Genomic DNA, 16,163 nt, shown 5'->3' with positions numbered 1-16,163 from the left:
ATGGTCACATGTCAACTGTGACACTTACTTTTCAGAACACGTGAGGAAATTCATGTGAATGCAGCACATCTGTAAATAAACATGTCAGTAAAACAGACAAATAATGTTCTTAAGAGGATGGCCCTGTTGATTTAGTATTATATTTACTTAAAATGTGTAGTAAGAATTATTTGTGTTTAGTCCGGACCGGAAGCGTTGCCTTTCTTATGTGTTTTAAGTAGCTTCACTACACCGAGGATATCTTCTAAGTTACTCATGTTGGCAGATGTTCTTGATTCGAATTCTGGATTATTTACCTCATCTTCTTTTGTGAAGGAATTTCGGAAAACAGTGTAACTCTGCTATGACAATGGTGACGTTATTGATGACAGTGTCACTAAAGCAAAGTGAAAGTATGGATTGCGTCTTGCCGCTAGTCTACATACGACCAGAATCTCTTTGGGTTTTCTGACAGATTTCGAGACAGTTTGGTTGTGGAAACTATTAAAAGCATCTCGCATTGAGTTTGCGCTAAATTTCGAGCTTCTGTAAAACTTCGTCAGTGTTAGGATTTTACATTCTTTTAAACTTTTTTCGTTGCTTCTGCAATAATGTTATGGCCTGTTTACCATCTCTTATTTCCATCTCTTATTTTGGGATAATATTACCATCTCTTATTTTGGAATACCTCTCAGTTGCCGTTGATACAGTTTCTTTGAATTTAAACACCATCTAGTCGACGCTTACATAATCGGATTGGAAGGACTGGAGACTGTCTAGTAGGAAACGTTAAGCGAATTTTTATCTGCTTTTTAAAAAAAATGTATTTACGTTTATTTTTGCGGGGTTTGGCTGTTACAGTATTCAGTCTAGCTACAACTACCTTGTGGTCACTAATCTCTGTATCTGTCATGATGCTCCCTATTTGGTCAGGATTATTTGTTGCTAAGAGATCAGATATGTTTTCGCAACTATTTACACTTCGATGTGGCTCCTGAACTAGTTGTTCAAATAAATTTTCTGTGAAGGCATTCAGTAAGATTTCGAACGACGATTTATGCCTACCACCGACTTTATACATGTATTCTCTCCAACATATTGAGGATAGATTGAAATCACCATCAGCTATAATGGTATGAGTTATGTACCTATTTGAAATGACACTTAAATTTGCTTTGAGCTGTTCAGCAAGTGTATCATCCAATACGGGTCGAGGAGGAGGAGGAGGGGGGGAGGGTCGGCAAAAGAAACCAATTATTCATTTGTTCTGGTTGTAAAGTATAAGCTCTGCCCAAGATAAATCACAGGAACTGTCTGCTTAAGTTTCACTACCAGATAAACTACTTCTGACAGCAATAAACACTCTATCACCGACGGTATTTAATCTGTCATTTCTGAGATGTGTTGTTACATCCTTTGTAAAAATTTGTATTGAACTATTTGCGACTTCAACCAGCTTTGCGTGGCTATAACAATTTGAGATTCAGTGCTCTCTATAAGCACTTGGAGCTCTGGTTCTTTTCCAACACAGCTACGACAGTTTACGACTGCAATACTGATTGTGTACCGTCTTTCTGTGTTCGTCCTGCACTGTTCGAAATTAAAGTCCTTCCTGCACTTCCCTGAGACTCTCTAACCTAAAAAGCCGCTCAGTCCCCTCCACCTAGACCCCACTTCCCGTGCAGCCGCTTCCTGCATATAGTGGACTTCTGTCCTGTTTAGTGGAACCCAGAAACCGCCCATCCTGTGGCACAAGTCAAGGAATCTGCAACCTACACGGTCACTGAACCGCCCGAGCCTCTGATTCAGACCCTGCACTCGGCTCTGTTCCAAAGGACCACAAGACTTTACTTCTTCAGCTTGCCACCAGAAACCAGAGAGGATCTCTTCCAATCCAAAGCGACACACATCGTTAGTGCTAACATTAGCTACCATCTGCAGTTGGCTGCACTCTGTGCTCTTTATGGCATCTGGAAGCAATCATTCCACATCTGTAATTGCTCCTTTCAGTATGTGCACAGAGTGCCCATTGGATTCCTTCCCCTCCTTTGTAGCCATATCCCAAAGAGGCCCCATTATGTGTCTAACATTGGAGCTCCTAACTGCCATTAATCTCATTCCCCATCAGTGGTAAGACCTTACAGGCCGAGAGGATTCCTCTGGAACAGGGCGAGCAACTTCATCTGGCTCACGGATTCTGTCAGCCACAGACAGCGCCCAAAACCAGTTCGTCAGACGAACCAGGAAGGCCCTCCGATTGGCCCCTCGGAAAATCTTTCTCTGCCGGCCACAAATTGGAATGACCTACCACTCGACCATGGATAAGGGATCAACATCAAAGCCTGAGGCGGCCACTCTAGTCTTTTGGATTGCCCATCTGGCCCCCCACCATCAAGCCCATTGGCAGCAGCCTCAAGCTGTGTGACAAAAGCCAACATTGCCTGGAGTTGTGAGCAAAGGGTGACTAACTCAGTTCGCATCTGATCACAGCAATCACAGTTCCTATCCATACTAAAGATGGCCTGATAAAGACACACAGACACACACAGAGAGAGAGAGAGAGAGAGAGAGAGAGAGAGAGACACACAGACACAGAGAGAGAGAGAGAGAGAGAGAGAGAGAGAGAGAGAGAGAGAGAGAGAGAGAGAGAGAGAGAGAGAGACGTAAAGTAAGTTGCTTTTTATGAGAGTTTGTGTCAAGTCACAGTACATCTATATCTACATCTACATAGATACTCCGCAAGCCACCATAAAGGGCGTGGTGGATGGTACCCTGCATCACTACTTGTCATTTCCTCTCCTGTTCCACTTGCAGTCAAGGCGAAGGAAAAACAACTGTCTGTATGCCTCTGTATGAGCCCTAATTTCTTGTAACTTATCTTTGTAGTCCTTACGCTCGATGTAAGTCGGCAGCAGTAGACTCATTTGGCAGTCAGCTTCAAATGCCAGTTCTCTAAATTCCTTTAATAGTGTTTCCTGAAAAGAACACCGCCTTTCCTCCAGGAATTCCTATTTGAATTCTCAAAGCGTTTCTATATTACTTAAGTTTGATTTGAAAACCTGATGAGCTGCTACTACTATCAGAGTTATCACTCGACTGGTGGAGCTAACTACCACAAGTGGATCTTGAAACACAAATCACAGGCGTGATGCAAACAGCAGTTCTATGAACTATACAGCTAAGGAAGTGTGGAACTGTGTCTGATAAATACACAAACATGTATGAAATATAGGGACTGATGCTAAATAACACTAACAAAATTTAAAATAAACCACTTGTTACGAGAAACTGTGTCAACTCGCACTGCTCTGATTAGCGGCTGCTGCTGCTGCCGCTGCTGTTATGAAAGTTATTGCTCAACTAGGGGCTGTAACCACTACACGTGACTCCTGAAACACAAAACAAAAGTCTGGTGAAATGCAAACAGTGGTTCTGTGCACACTAATGTGTGTATGTTGCTAATAATATCAAATAATGTGCGCAGAACTACAATCTGACTTCTGTACAAATTCAGTACAGTAATGCGATCATTGTAAATAAGCGTTCTAAAATGATTTTTCTGTTTTTTGATGTATGGCTACAATAACATAACAATCATCATATGCACCTGAGTGTATTGAACATTTACATGTGTTATGACAAGAAGTTTATTACATTTTAAATGAAAATTGTTAAATTTTTTTACTTGTTCCACATCCATTATGACCATTTCACATAGTATAAGTGGAAGGTGCACAGCATATTTGTTTTTTTTGTAAATATTTATTGTGTATTCTTGTTTTTGTGATGCAATCTGGATCCTGGAAAATCTTATTATGGATCTGTTGGAATGAGAAGTACATCTAATCTAATCAAAGTGATGTTGAAAAGGAACTCTTTACTAATTAGAGGAAAACTGCTTTAGAATATACTCTTACTTCTCCTTTCAAGCTCAACTTTTATACGTATATATGTTGATATACTATCTTAAAAAGTGTGTGTTCTTCCTCTTTCACCATTTATGAACACTGTGAGCATCTGTACCGTTGTCATTTGACAATTTAGAGTTTCTCTGAACAATTATCTCCAAACCAATTTCATTTATAACATTAAATAATTTATCACCTATGCCTATTAGCTTTTCCACTTGATCAACATTATCACACTCATAAATAAACAGGGAAATTTTAAAAAAATCCCAGTTTAAACAAGGCTCCATCATCTAAACTACACAATGTATCAAAATGGAAATTTATTTTGCTTGAAATGAGTTTTTGGGATTTTATCTCTTACCTTTATCTTAAGCCTCTTAACAGTTTGAAGGCTTGAGTTAATGTTTTCCAGATCCAGTTTTATACTGTCACCTGTGGGAATTAATGTTAATTAGTTCTATAACAGTTGTTTTTGTCTTGTTTTTTAAAACATTCCTCACTTTTATCATTGTAAACAATGCTCTAGTATGCATTCTACATTTCTTTTGCTTGGAATCATTTAGCCCAATGGGTCAGTCATCTGAAACGTCTGAAGTGGACCTTATGGGACATAGAACAGGTAGCTGAAATACATAAAAGCATTGATGTAAATTTTTTGGACGTTTATATTGATGATTAAGCAGTATTATGACTGGGCAGTCACAAGGAACTACATTAAACAAATAATCAGCACTCTGCAGAAAAGCATATCAGTAACCTACACTTGGAGTGTTAACTAATTTTGTGAAGTATCACACTGGTCTTTATAGCAAAAGTAAGATACAGCAGTTAATGTCTGCATGAGGATAGTGCATTGTTTTTGACATAGTTTGACTTTATCCTGCTGTTTGTTACAAACTAAAGTGATTTGTGATCTGTTTCATGCTTTATCTGATAGTACCTATAGGTAAGCACATCACATAAAATATCTGGCATTTCCTTTATTCTTGTGTATATATATTTTAATGCATAAGCATTCAATTCACTATGTTAAACATATCAGAGGATGTGGTTCTTAACAAATACTAAATTTCCACAACATTTATTCAGAGTAATATATTGCTCATGTAATTCGTAATTTATACATAATAACAGTGTAATGAATAATATAAAACTACAATAATGTTTGTGAAAAATTATATCTCCAGTAAAAGGATCGGTTAAACATTGTCACATTCAATTAAAGCTGACTTTAATATCTATGTGGGATAGTGTGCTTCTACATGGTTAATATCCAAGTTCAAAATGTAGCATTAGTGGTTACTGGAGGATAATGATGGACTAGTTACCAAATAGACAAATCCATACACATTAAATGGGAGATATGTCAGGGAAGTAAGCAAGCCACAGAAGCAGTGGTACTTATCACTCTTGAAAGAAAGCCTGCTTATTGCTTGCCAGATTTTCATGTGCATTATTGTGCTAGCTGGATCACAATCAGGACATTTAGTGAAATTTCAGAATTTTCTTTACAATTGGTCGTATCAGAGTGTACAGCAATTAAAGTTTTGTACAGTTCACATACATGAACACAAGGTCTTTCCAGTTATGAAAAAGTTTTTATAATGATTGATTTATGACTCCTTCAGTTGAGCAGGAGTAATTACATTTTAGTCAAATTTTTAGCACTGTCCTATTAATATAACTGTTCTGAATGAATTGTGTGTGACAGTTTGTTGAAAATTATTATGTTTGAAAATTTGTAACTACTACAATACATATAATCTCATTTCTGTGTGCAACTTTGAGATGCAGTTCTATAGGAGCAGTAGATCCAAGCCTTGTAGCTCATGTTTGCAGTTTGGATCTGGTGATTTGATACCAGGAACTTGGTAGTTGGAAGACATTAGGGGGAAATGGCAGGGAGTGATTAGTTTCTGGCTGTCAGTGGGCTAGTGGCTTTAGTAGAGTAAAACATTGGAGAGACTACCAGTATAGATTGTGAGAAATTTGGTACAAGAGCAAATATGTTTACCACAAATACATTGGTTGCAAAAAAAGGTATGTGTTTTTGGCAGTCAGACTGAATCAACCCATTCAAAGGAAATGTCACAGTCTGAAATGTGTCACCCACATATATTCATGATAAATGTATCTAAAAAGGTTACTGTGGTGTGAAATGCAGATCAAACACTATGATAAAATTGAGGTTTTGAATAGTTTTGTAGAAGCTGCAGAAACTTTTTATTTGGTGCAATAAAAGTTCACATTCAGATTTAATGGGTGCAATAAACAAATGGTGACACAGAATTTATGTAACACTGTAAAAACCTGTAAATCTGAAGAGTTTAAGTCTGTAAGAAGTATATTTGGTCTAGTTTAAATTTAAGTGATTACAGCAAATGGAAAAGGTGCTAAATAGATGATTGTGATAAAATGAATGTACAGAATATTAAAGAATACATTCTTAAGATATTGTTATGCACCAAGTTTCTTGTAACACTTGTTATGGTGTATCCCATTTTTACCTAATGTGTTTGTGTGACAGGGAGGAGTTCAGTCAAATGTTGTCCCACCTGAGTTGACAGTAGTGTTTGATGTAAGATTGGCTCTTGATGTTGCACATACAGAGTTTGAAGAAATGGTTAACAAGTGGTGTAGAGAGGCAGGAGAAGGAATATATGTGGAGTATGAACAAAAATGTCCACTAGTTGATGCAACAAAACTGGACAATACAAATCCATGGTGGTTGGCATTCAAAGCTGAATGTGACAAAATGTGAGTATGTGACATGATAATAAGTCAGTATCAATTTTATTAACAAAATGTTCTAGAGAAAATGTTTGAGAAACACATTCATAATATTTGAAAATTATAGAAGAGTTCTTATTTTATTAACAAGCAACATCTGCATATTAAAAACTCAAAACTGAAGTTCTCCATTTATTGCATGTACATTTACTTATTAATCTGGAAATTCAACATGGAATTATTATTGATATCAAGTGCATTTATTTTTGTAGTATTGCAAAGAGACTGTAATATGCAAATCTAGAATAAATTTTTGAAAAAGAAAAAAAAATACCTGTACTTAGATATCACAAACGAGTTTTTGATTATATTTCACTTGCGTATAGATAATATGAAACAGTTCTCATAGGTAAAAGTGTAACTTTGAATTTAGAAAGGAGCAGCACATGTATTGATTTCTTTATCTAGCCATAGATTACTTCACTTTTTTTTTTTAATTTATGTGTATGATCTACGTATCATACATCTAAAACTTGGTTAGTCTTGGAAAGGGGTATGTTTGGAAAACTAAGAGTTCCTGCATTAGGGACTGCCCAGTATTGCCACCCTTCTGCTGCCATAAACCCTGGGAATATTTGGGCGACCACCTGTTGGTCATGATGGTGGAATGTTTTATGCCACAAAAGTATGCTTCACCCTAGGGCTAATTATCTGGATTGTGAGGATAATGTAAATTTCTGTAACAAAACCTAAGTTAAAGGTGAGGTGTGCTCTGACGAGGATGGGGGTTTTGTATGGAGGGGGGGGGGGGGGGGGGCTGTTTAGAAAAATCAGTCATTGTTGGGTAACTTCTGGGGTTGGCCCTGTTTGATGCACATCAGTTTCATTAGGCTTAGATATGCATAGCTATGTATAAATTCAGTGTCTTCATTAATTTGCTGTGAATATCAAATACAAAAACAATACCAGCAGTTCAGATTGTATTTTGGACTGTAACAGAGCCTAAAAATTCAGAAGTAATGTTTAAAACTAATTATGTTGTTGTGCTATGCTGATGAGGAGATTGGAATCTGAGAAGTTTAATTAGTAGTAAGTAACCTAGTCAGGATCAGATATAAAGATGTAATAAAAGCTCCAATATAAATGTCAGGCAGATATCTGGAGACAGCAGCAAGCAAATGCATTTTTAGTAGACAAATTGATATTGTCATATGACGACAGAACAAGTGTTATAAACAGTTGCACCACCCACACAAAATACAGAAGAAATTTAAGCACTCTTGAATCAGACTTTTAAAGAGAATACTATCAATATAAAACAGAACCTCTATAACAGAAATCATTCTACAGTTATCAGATTTACCGGCAGTAACAAAGATAAGAGTGACATGAATACTGCAACATAAGGATATTTTATACAATGTAGCATAGTGAATGGTAAGTATGCACAGTATTGTTAGAATGCTGATAGATAATATATTTACTGTAAAAGTAGTGTAGTTGACTTACTAGTGCTGTAATTTTGGTAAATGAAGCAAAAATTACTTTTAGTAGGTATTTGTAACAGTTCTTTGGAGTCTTAAAAGAAACAGATTAAAGTACTTCCTACTAAAATTTTCTGAATGATGTCATACATACCATGATAACAGCCAACAATATCAAAGACTTTGGCTGATATTATTATAGTAGGAAAGTTTTTTTTTTTTTTTTTTTTTTTTTTTTTTTTTTTTGGTGAGTGGTCTTTATTCCCAAAATATTTACACTCTACCACAACTTTCCTACTATAGCAATAACAGCTCAAATTTTTGGAATTGTTAACTATAAAATTTTAGCAAAGGAGCTAGGATTGTAGGAAACAGCAAAGAAAAGGTTCTAATAAATCTGAAATTAAAAAGGACACAGAAAACAAAAACCTCAAATAAGAAATACCATGAAAAATCACTTTTATCAAATCCAAAATGCAGTAAAATGTGTGTTCCTCAGTGTGTTGTTATGACCAGTGTTGTTGTTTGTGAAAATCAGTGATTTTTCAGAAAACATTAAAAGAAAAATATTTCTTTGCTGGTGATATTAACATTTCACTCACATTTAGATGATGTGAATGCATGTTGGTTTGAAAAAATATTTCATGAATTTGTGTATAAAATTGTAAGCTCCATTGTTTCGTGTACATTTGGATTTCAAAATATTTCTTTTTTTTTCTCTGTATTAAGGGATCTACTTGAATTTACCCTTGTGATTGTCATCCTTATGATCAATCTGGCATCAAAGTACTGATATTTAGAGTTAAATAAACATTACCATTAAATTTAGTTGAGTGCTGTTTAGTTCTTGTCTTTAGCATAATTTGCATTTACTGTGTGGTTCTATTTATTTCAGGAACCTCAAATTGGTGCCACAAATATTTCCTGCAGCCACAGACAGCCGATATATTAGAGGGGTAAATAAGTAAAATTCTGTTATGCATTGACTGCTTATTATGCAGGATAACATTTCCATTAATCAGATATATTCTTAAACAGAATGTTACCAAATACTTCACAAGTACTCAAGTGTACTCTATTAATGAGAGTGTTTTGTTTTGCTGGGTTGATAATTTGTATATAGTGGTAAGCAAAGACAGTCACCATTCTGCTGAAGGCTCTCAAAAATTAAGTTTCTGGAAGGAGAGGATGTTTAGAATCATGTCTAACCAAAGTTAGTGCAAGAAATGATGCCCAACAGTAATCTGAAAGTTCACAAAGCTACAAGAATTTGACTTGACAAGAATTATCTATTTTTTCAGTCTGTTTTCAGTTATTGTTCCTAACTATACCTGTCTGGAAGAGAAACTTGCATATACCTTTACAGGCAATACACCATTTACTGTTCCAGCTGCTCATGTTTTATTAGTTGAACATACTTGTAGGTAACAGAACGTACACTCTAAATCTACAGTGGTGTTTCGTGCCACTGTAAGAGTTCAAATCACAAGACTCTGAATTAAACATATTATATTTTTTAAAGCAAAACAGAACAATCAAAGATGTACCAGTTAAAATCAGTTTAATACTGGTAGTGACCACAGACTGGTGAAAGTGAAACTAGACTAACATCCAACAAGAAAGAAGGAAACTAATATCAGTGAAAATAAGAAATTATAAGCATGGTTAATTTAAGTGAAAAAGGAAGATAATTCCAAAACTCTCTTCAGATGAGATTCAAACAGTCGGCATAAGAAAAACTAGTTGAAACGATAATGAAAACAACAAGAGGAATAGAGGGACCAATGAAATTTACTAAGCTACCAGGGAAGTTTATAGCTAGGACAAGATGTGAAAGTTTAAATAAGTGTTGGCATGACAGAATACTCAGAACTGTGTAAGTGTACAAAGAAGAAAATAAAAACAGCTATAAAAAGATAAAACAAATATGCCATAAAATTAGCACTAGAGAACAAAAGGGGGTGGAAAAAAGTTAAAGCTTTTGACTGGTAAAAAAAGAATAGAAATTATCACTGATAAAGGGTGCATAACTGATCAGGAATAATCCTTCTACACAAAAAGCAAGTATTCATGATTTCAAGAATTACCAGCCCATCATTCCACTTGACTGAGTGAGGAGGTGCAGTAGTTATCACACTGGACTTGCATTCGGGAGGATGGCAGGTAAATCCACCTCCAGCCATCCAGATTTATATTTATGTGACTTTCCTAAATTGCTCTGTGCAAACACTGGAATGACTCCTTCAAAATGGCAGGGCGAATTGCCTTCCTCATCCTTAACATAAGTCAGAACCTGTGCTCCACCTCTAATGACCTCATTGTTGATGGCACATTAAACCCTAGTTTTCCTTTCTTCCTTCCATAAGTTTACTCCCTTTTATCTACAAAGTTTTGACTAAAGTCTTGATAAATTGCATCAATGCTATTGTGGAAATATACAAACTGTAGAACAAGTTGGATGCCACACTGAGTATAACAATTGATTATATACTGATTTGATTGCTCACATTCAGTTGGCCCCTCTACGAACAGTGGAAGTCGACTGACTTTGTGCTGCTCCAGAATGTGTACAATCACTGCCAACATTTGCTACGTACCAGTATTGTGCGCCGTAACATGGAGCAATTGTGAATATACTGTTGATTTGGGGTGCTGTTGCACATAGTGATTTTTAATATTATTTACAAAAATGAGTGAAGAGGCTGTACCTGCTCCAGCTAGTGACACACTATTAACTTTCATGTCACTTCTGCAATGCATTAACCTGTTACACATTCATTCCTTTTATAGGCTGTAAGCTGGGTGCTCTGGGAGAAGGTGGCAGGGTTTGTTTTAGCAGCCAATGTTATGAGGCGATCCCAGTCTTCTGCTCCCAGCATCCTCAGGGCCCAAGTAAAAGTGTGCGATCACCCTGCATGAGGTAGTTAGTTGAACCAATGAATATGAAATATCATTATGCATAGCCTTTATAGACGTTGAAAAGGTTTTTGGTTCTGTCAGCCACACTGCAATTATGCATGCTCTGGCTGAACAGAATGTAGATATGAAGTACACAAACATTGTATGTAACATCCATGATATCATTTGAAGAGGAGTAAAGCAGAGTGATCCTATATCCCCAAAACTATATATAGCTGCCCTTGAGAAAGCTATGACACAAAGTTTTTGGAAAGAAAGGGGAATGAAAATGAATGGGAAAAGATTCACTGATTTTAGATTTGCAGACGATACAGTAGTCCTAGCTAACGATACAATGAAACTGCAATTGTCTATAAAGGATTTATCAGATAGTTGTGAAAAAGAAGGCCTTAAGATAAATCTGTCTAAATCAAATACTATGCACAACAAGTGGGTAACTACAATACAAATAATAACAAACCAGAACTATTTAAAAAAAGGTTAATTAATGTTTATCTGAACAGTTAATTGATGGCCAAGAAGAGATGTAAGAAACACAATTGTTTCCATATGTAATATGCAATTTAAAAAAAGGTGGGTTTTGAACAGTGTGTTCTTCCAATAATAACATAGAGCTATGAAATTGGAATTTAAATGAGTTTTTGAAAAGTGAACTATGAGCAGATGAGGGAGCTAGGGAAAGGAAATTCCTAGATCTCACTAACAAGATTTGGAAAAGAAATGAAGACATAAGATCAATAACAGGAGTTCTCACAACTATATGATAAATCTGTTATAGAGGAGTGTAGTTGTCTTGTGATGCTGGCTAGGACTACTGTATCATCCACTAATCCAGTGACTTTTTTCCCCATATATTGTAATTCTTTTGACTTTTCAAATAACTTTGGTCATAGCTTTCTCAAGGATAGCTAGGACAGCTATAGTTTTGGTGTTGCAAGATCACCCTGCTTTACCGCTCTTTGAATTAGTAATTCACTTTTGTATTTTTCTATGCAGATAAAAGCCACTGAGGTATCATATATGCAGAAAGTGTAAAGGCTCTAAAATGGAAAAGGAAATGGACAGGACATATCACACGAAGAAATGATGGAAGATGGGCAAAAGCAGAACTAGAGTGGAGCCCCAGAGAAAGAAAAAGATCACAAGGCAGGCCACCTGACCATTGGAATGACAAACTGAAGAAAGTCACAGTGGACACACAGTGGACAGTAGGAGAAAGAGGCTTGGAAACAGCAAAAAAAAAAAAAAAAAAAAATAAAAAAAAATGCTGAAGTACCTGAACAATAAATAAATAGCTTCAGTTTTATCACTGCCTGTAGTGTGTCCAGAGATTATGATTCTGTATGAGACTGTTTAAAATATCCAGATAAAACCATTTAAATCTGGAATGTTGGTACATTATGTAAAGATAAATAATATCTCATGCAAATGTGTAGAAAGACGTAAATAAGAAGAAATTATTTTATAATTTTGCAAGCAATGTTACTGAAGATTTTGTTTATCTTGATCCATTTTGCTTCAATAATCTTAACATTTTGAAAGTCAGAAAAATGTTTGTCTAAAATTCTTTAGTGCAAACTTGTCTTTCCAAACTCCACTACCTGAAGACCATATAATTGAAGGAAGTCATGGTTCCTCTGTTAGTAATGAAGTTGACTGTAGAAGACAACAAATCATCAGTTGTTGTATTATGGGTTGTACTTACCTTTATTTACATGGATGTTATGAAAAGTCATGTTGTTCCACTGCTTTCAAAGATATGGTTTGGTTTTCTTCAAGGCACCGAAAAATGTCTGTTGTCACAGTATTGTCATGACAGTAGTAGTCATTCTACTAGACAAATTAAAACAGCAGCTCATTATACATTCAGTTGGTGCATTCAGTGCAATTTTGCAAACTATTGCTGTCCTTCCTTTATTTGAAAGTGAGAAGCTGCCCTGTTGGTAAATAAACATGTTGCTTGTGCAAAGTATGCTCTAGTTTCTGTGAAAAATTGCAATTCACTGCCATTAAAATGAACTTCTTCCTTTGCATTTGAAACAATGAGAAAAAAAACACCAGCAGAAACATTCATGTACCAGTAACAGAATATATATCATCTGCATATGTTCTTCAATCGAAGGTTTCCCATTTGGAAAAAGTCATCTAAGGCTGCTAGTGTGTAAAATGTCTTGTGAACTTAGAAGACAGATGAGACTGGCACCTTTTATTTTTCACATGCCAGTCTTTGTTTTTTTATCTTGAGTGGTAGTTTGTTTTACCATGTAATCATGTTTTGAATATTTGCTCACATTTCTGTTTCATGCTTAATTTGTAAATTACTGACAATGACAACTCACTCTTGAGAGAGCACTCTCATATGTATGTAACACCAAATATTACAGAACACCTGTCTATTAAATTAATAAGAGAAGCTGTTATAACGTCAAGTTTAACACATATATTTCAGAATGACACAACACATGTAAGTCACAGAGTAAGTTGACAAGAAAGACGTGTGTACACGTTAGCATTCGAATGAGCACTGTGTCCCAGTCTAGCGGCCGCTGCTCGGCTGGCCGCTTAGGTGGCGCAGCTGCTGCATGGCTGGCAGACAGCGCCGCACGTAGAGGACGCGCGTAATTGCATGGCGGCGCTTTGAATGATCGGCGAGTCACAACAGAAGCTCCAGAATCTTTCAGACATTTAACATGAATAGTAAAACATTTTGCAGTTGGCAGAATGCAAACTTTGACTTATAGTTTCGTATCCCCAAGTCTGCAGTAACTACACCATAATGATGATATTGTAATTCTGACTTTCTTGTGTGTCACAGATCACCTGAAAGCTTTAAACACTGATAAGTCATTACCTTATAGTTAATTGTGATAAACTGTACTCGTACGAATTACTTTTTGGGAAATCCTAAATGTACTGATGTTTTCAAACATCATTTATTCATAGGATGTAAGTTGTAATATAAAACATGCCAAACACAGGAATCACAAAAGCCAATATGGTTTCTCCCAGGTTCTTCACCCAAAGTATATTTTTGAAAGAAGCGGAGCCAGTGCCTCTCATAACATACCTGTAAATAAAGGCACAATTGGGTTTTATGTTCTGATTGTCATCGATGTCTCAGCAACTGCAGAGCCAATTTCTTCTTGATTATTCTTGTTCATACAATACATGGTGGGGATCACTTCTGTAAGAGTAGCGCTATAGAATTTCATTCTAGTCCTACAGAAAGTGGTGGATTAGTTCTTTTCATTGGCCACAATAAATGGTCAGATCACAGTAAATCTATTGAGAAGTTAGAGGTCCTGTATAAGAACTGGTCATTGAATGTATACAAACTTCTTTCCATAAATGAAACCTGGAATGTGCCACCTGATGTAACTCGAGTGACTGCTTCACATGAATTCCAAAATAAGCTGCCGGTTGATCAGTCAATTACTAGTCAGTTAAACTGAGAGAAATCATTTGCCTGTGTTGCTGTTATTTATGAGAGAATTTTCTATTTGTACTTCTGATATTAATCATATTTGATAAATGTAAAACTGAAAGTGGGCTATGATTATTACTTATCTTAATAACCACATTGATTTTAATGTAACTTTTCAGATTGGCTTACCAGCTTTGGGATTTTCTCCAATGAATCATACACCAGTACTTCTGCATGATCATGATGAATACCTCAATGAGAGCATTTTCCTGAAAGGTATTGAGATATATGAGAACATAATACCTGCTCTGGCAAATCTGTCAGATCCTCAGTAATGTATTTATGTAACTTACTGGGATATTTAAAAAGATATTTACACCAATGATTTCACTAAAACAAAGTATTAATATGTGAAAACTGATATATATCTCCTCCTCTATGCTGTTAAGTAATCATGTAGTCAAGATTTAATATTATTTACTGAGGTGATTTTTAAAGCAAGGTTTCAATTGAGAATTAATAAATATAAACAATTTGTGTGAGGGAGAGTAGTATCAGTTTCTGATGAGAAAATTCATACTTGTCTTTTTAAAATGAAAATAAACGTTGTTACTGATTGTTATCTGTTAAATTGTTCCCTCTTCAATGTGTCAACATTTCTAAAATGTAATCATTGTGAGGTCTGTCTTGGTATCATAATTCCCAAACAATTGTGACTTCATGGACATGAAATTTTTGTTTTGCTTCATCCTTAAAAACAAATGACCTTCTTGTTTCCTCATTGCATTAATACTGGTCTTAAAGACACAGTGGGATACACAAAATAGTTAACTACTTAAGTTATAGGATAGGATTTGTCTTGATCGAAATAAGTGTATACACACATTTTAGTTGTGTAAACTGTCTAAAGAGCAACTTCTTTCACATGCATCATTAGGCCATTTTAAGAATAAAATTGCTTCCACGTGGTCACAAAACAGAAACAGCTAAAAGTTAAGCAGCTACTTCTAATGTTTGGCATTCTGCATGCACAAAGTACGTGACAATGATATTGTAACTGTAATCAAGTTACTTTCAAGAAAGAAAATATGACTTTCTCAATGTGTGCAATTTGTGAAAGCAATAGTTTGCTTAAATAGTAGGCTTAACAATATTGTTGCATGGTAGAAGATAAACATGATTGTTTTTAGATATTTTTATTTTACTTTTGTATTTTAACCTCGTATACTGAAACCTATGTAGAGTGTTGTCTGTTAAAACACAGAGTGGTTGTTCTAATTAAAAATGTAACAATAACCAGTAATTATATTTGTACAAAATTTCAAATTAAGTATGTATAAGAATTATCCACAATGTACTTGCATGAAAATGATATCGTAAATAAACTGATACATATCTTGTTACATAAGAAACTTATTATGCAGCACAACGTGGTGGTTTAAAAACAGAAACACGAGAGGGGGACAAATATTATGACATTAAGAATATCCTTGAAATTATTTCACTCACTAAACCTATTTCTTAAGTATGTCAGAATGTTACAGTAGGTCAAAGATGAAAAAAAAAATTGGTGCAGATTAAATTGAAATGAAGAGTATTAATGAATGTAGTGCACAGGTTCACAAGTGACATAGCTTTCTGTATTGAGAATCAGTAAACAATTGAGTAGTCTCTTTTCTTCATTATTCCAGAGCATGTAAAGTAAGGGACAAATCT

At 35.5% G+C, this 16,163-nt stretch overlaps 1 protein-coding gene across 1 annotated transcript in view; it reads left to right on the top strand.

Annotated features, from left to right (window-relative positions):
• LOC124555123 (aminoacylase-1A-like) overlaps positions 1-15,850 on the top strand; it is a 112,295-nt gene extending 96,445 nt beyond the window's left edge. Inside the window, exons 6-8 of the mRNA XM_047128928.1 lie at positions 6,418-6,647; positions 9,000-9,060; positions 14,627-15,850. Coding sequence (XP_046984884.1) covers positions 6,418-6,647; positions 9,000-9,060; positions 14,627-14,782 — 447 coding nt within the window. The 3' untranslated portion in view covers positions 14,783-15,850. The remainder of the gene's footprint in view (positions 1-6,417; positions 6,648-8,999; positions 9,061-14,626) is intronic.
• Positions 15,851-16,163: the final 313 nt, after the last annotated feature.

Source organism: Schistocerca americana, chromosome X (genome assembly GCF_021461395.2).
Source record: "Schistocerca americana isolate TAMUIC-IGC-003095 chromosome X, iqSchAmer2.1, whole genome shotgun sequence".
Classification (NCBI taxonomy): domain Eukaryota; kingdom Metazoa; phylum Arthropoda; class Insecta; order Orthoptera; family Acrididae; genus Schistocerca; species Schistocerca americana.
The sequence above is the reverse complement of the archived record's forward strand: the minus strand, read 5'-3'. Positions and strand labels throughout refer to the sequence as shown.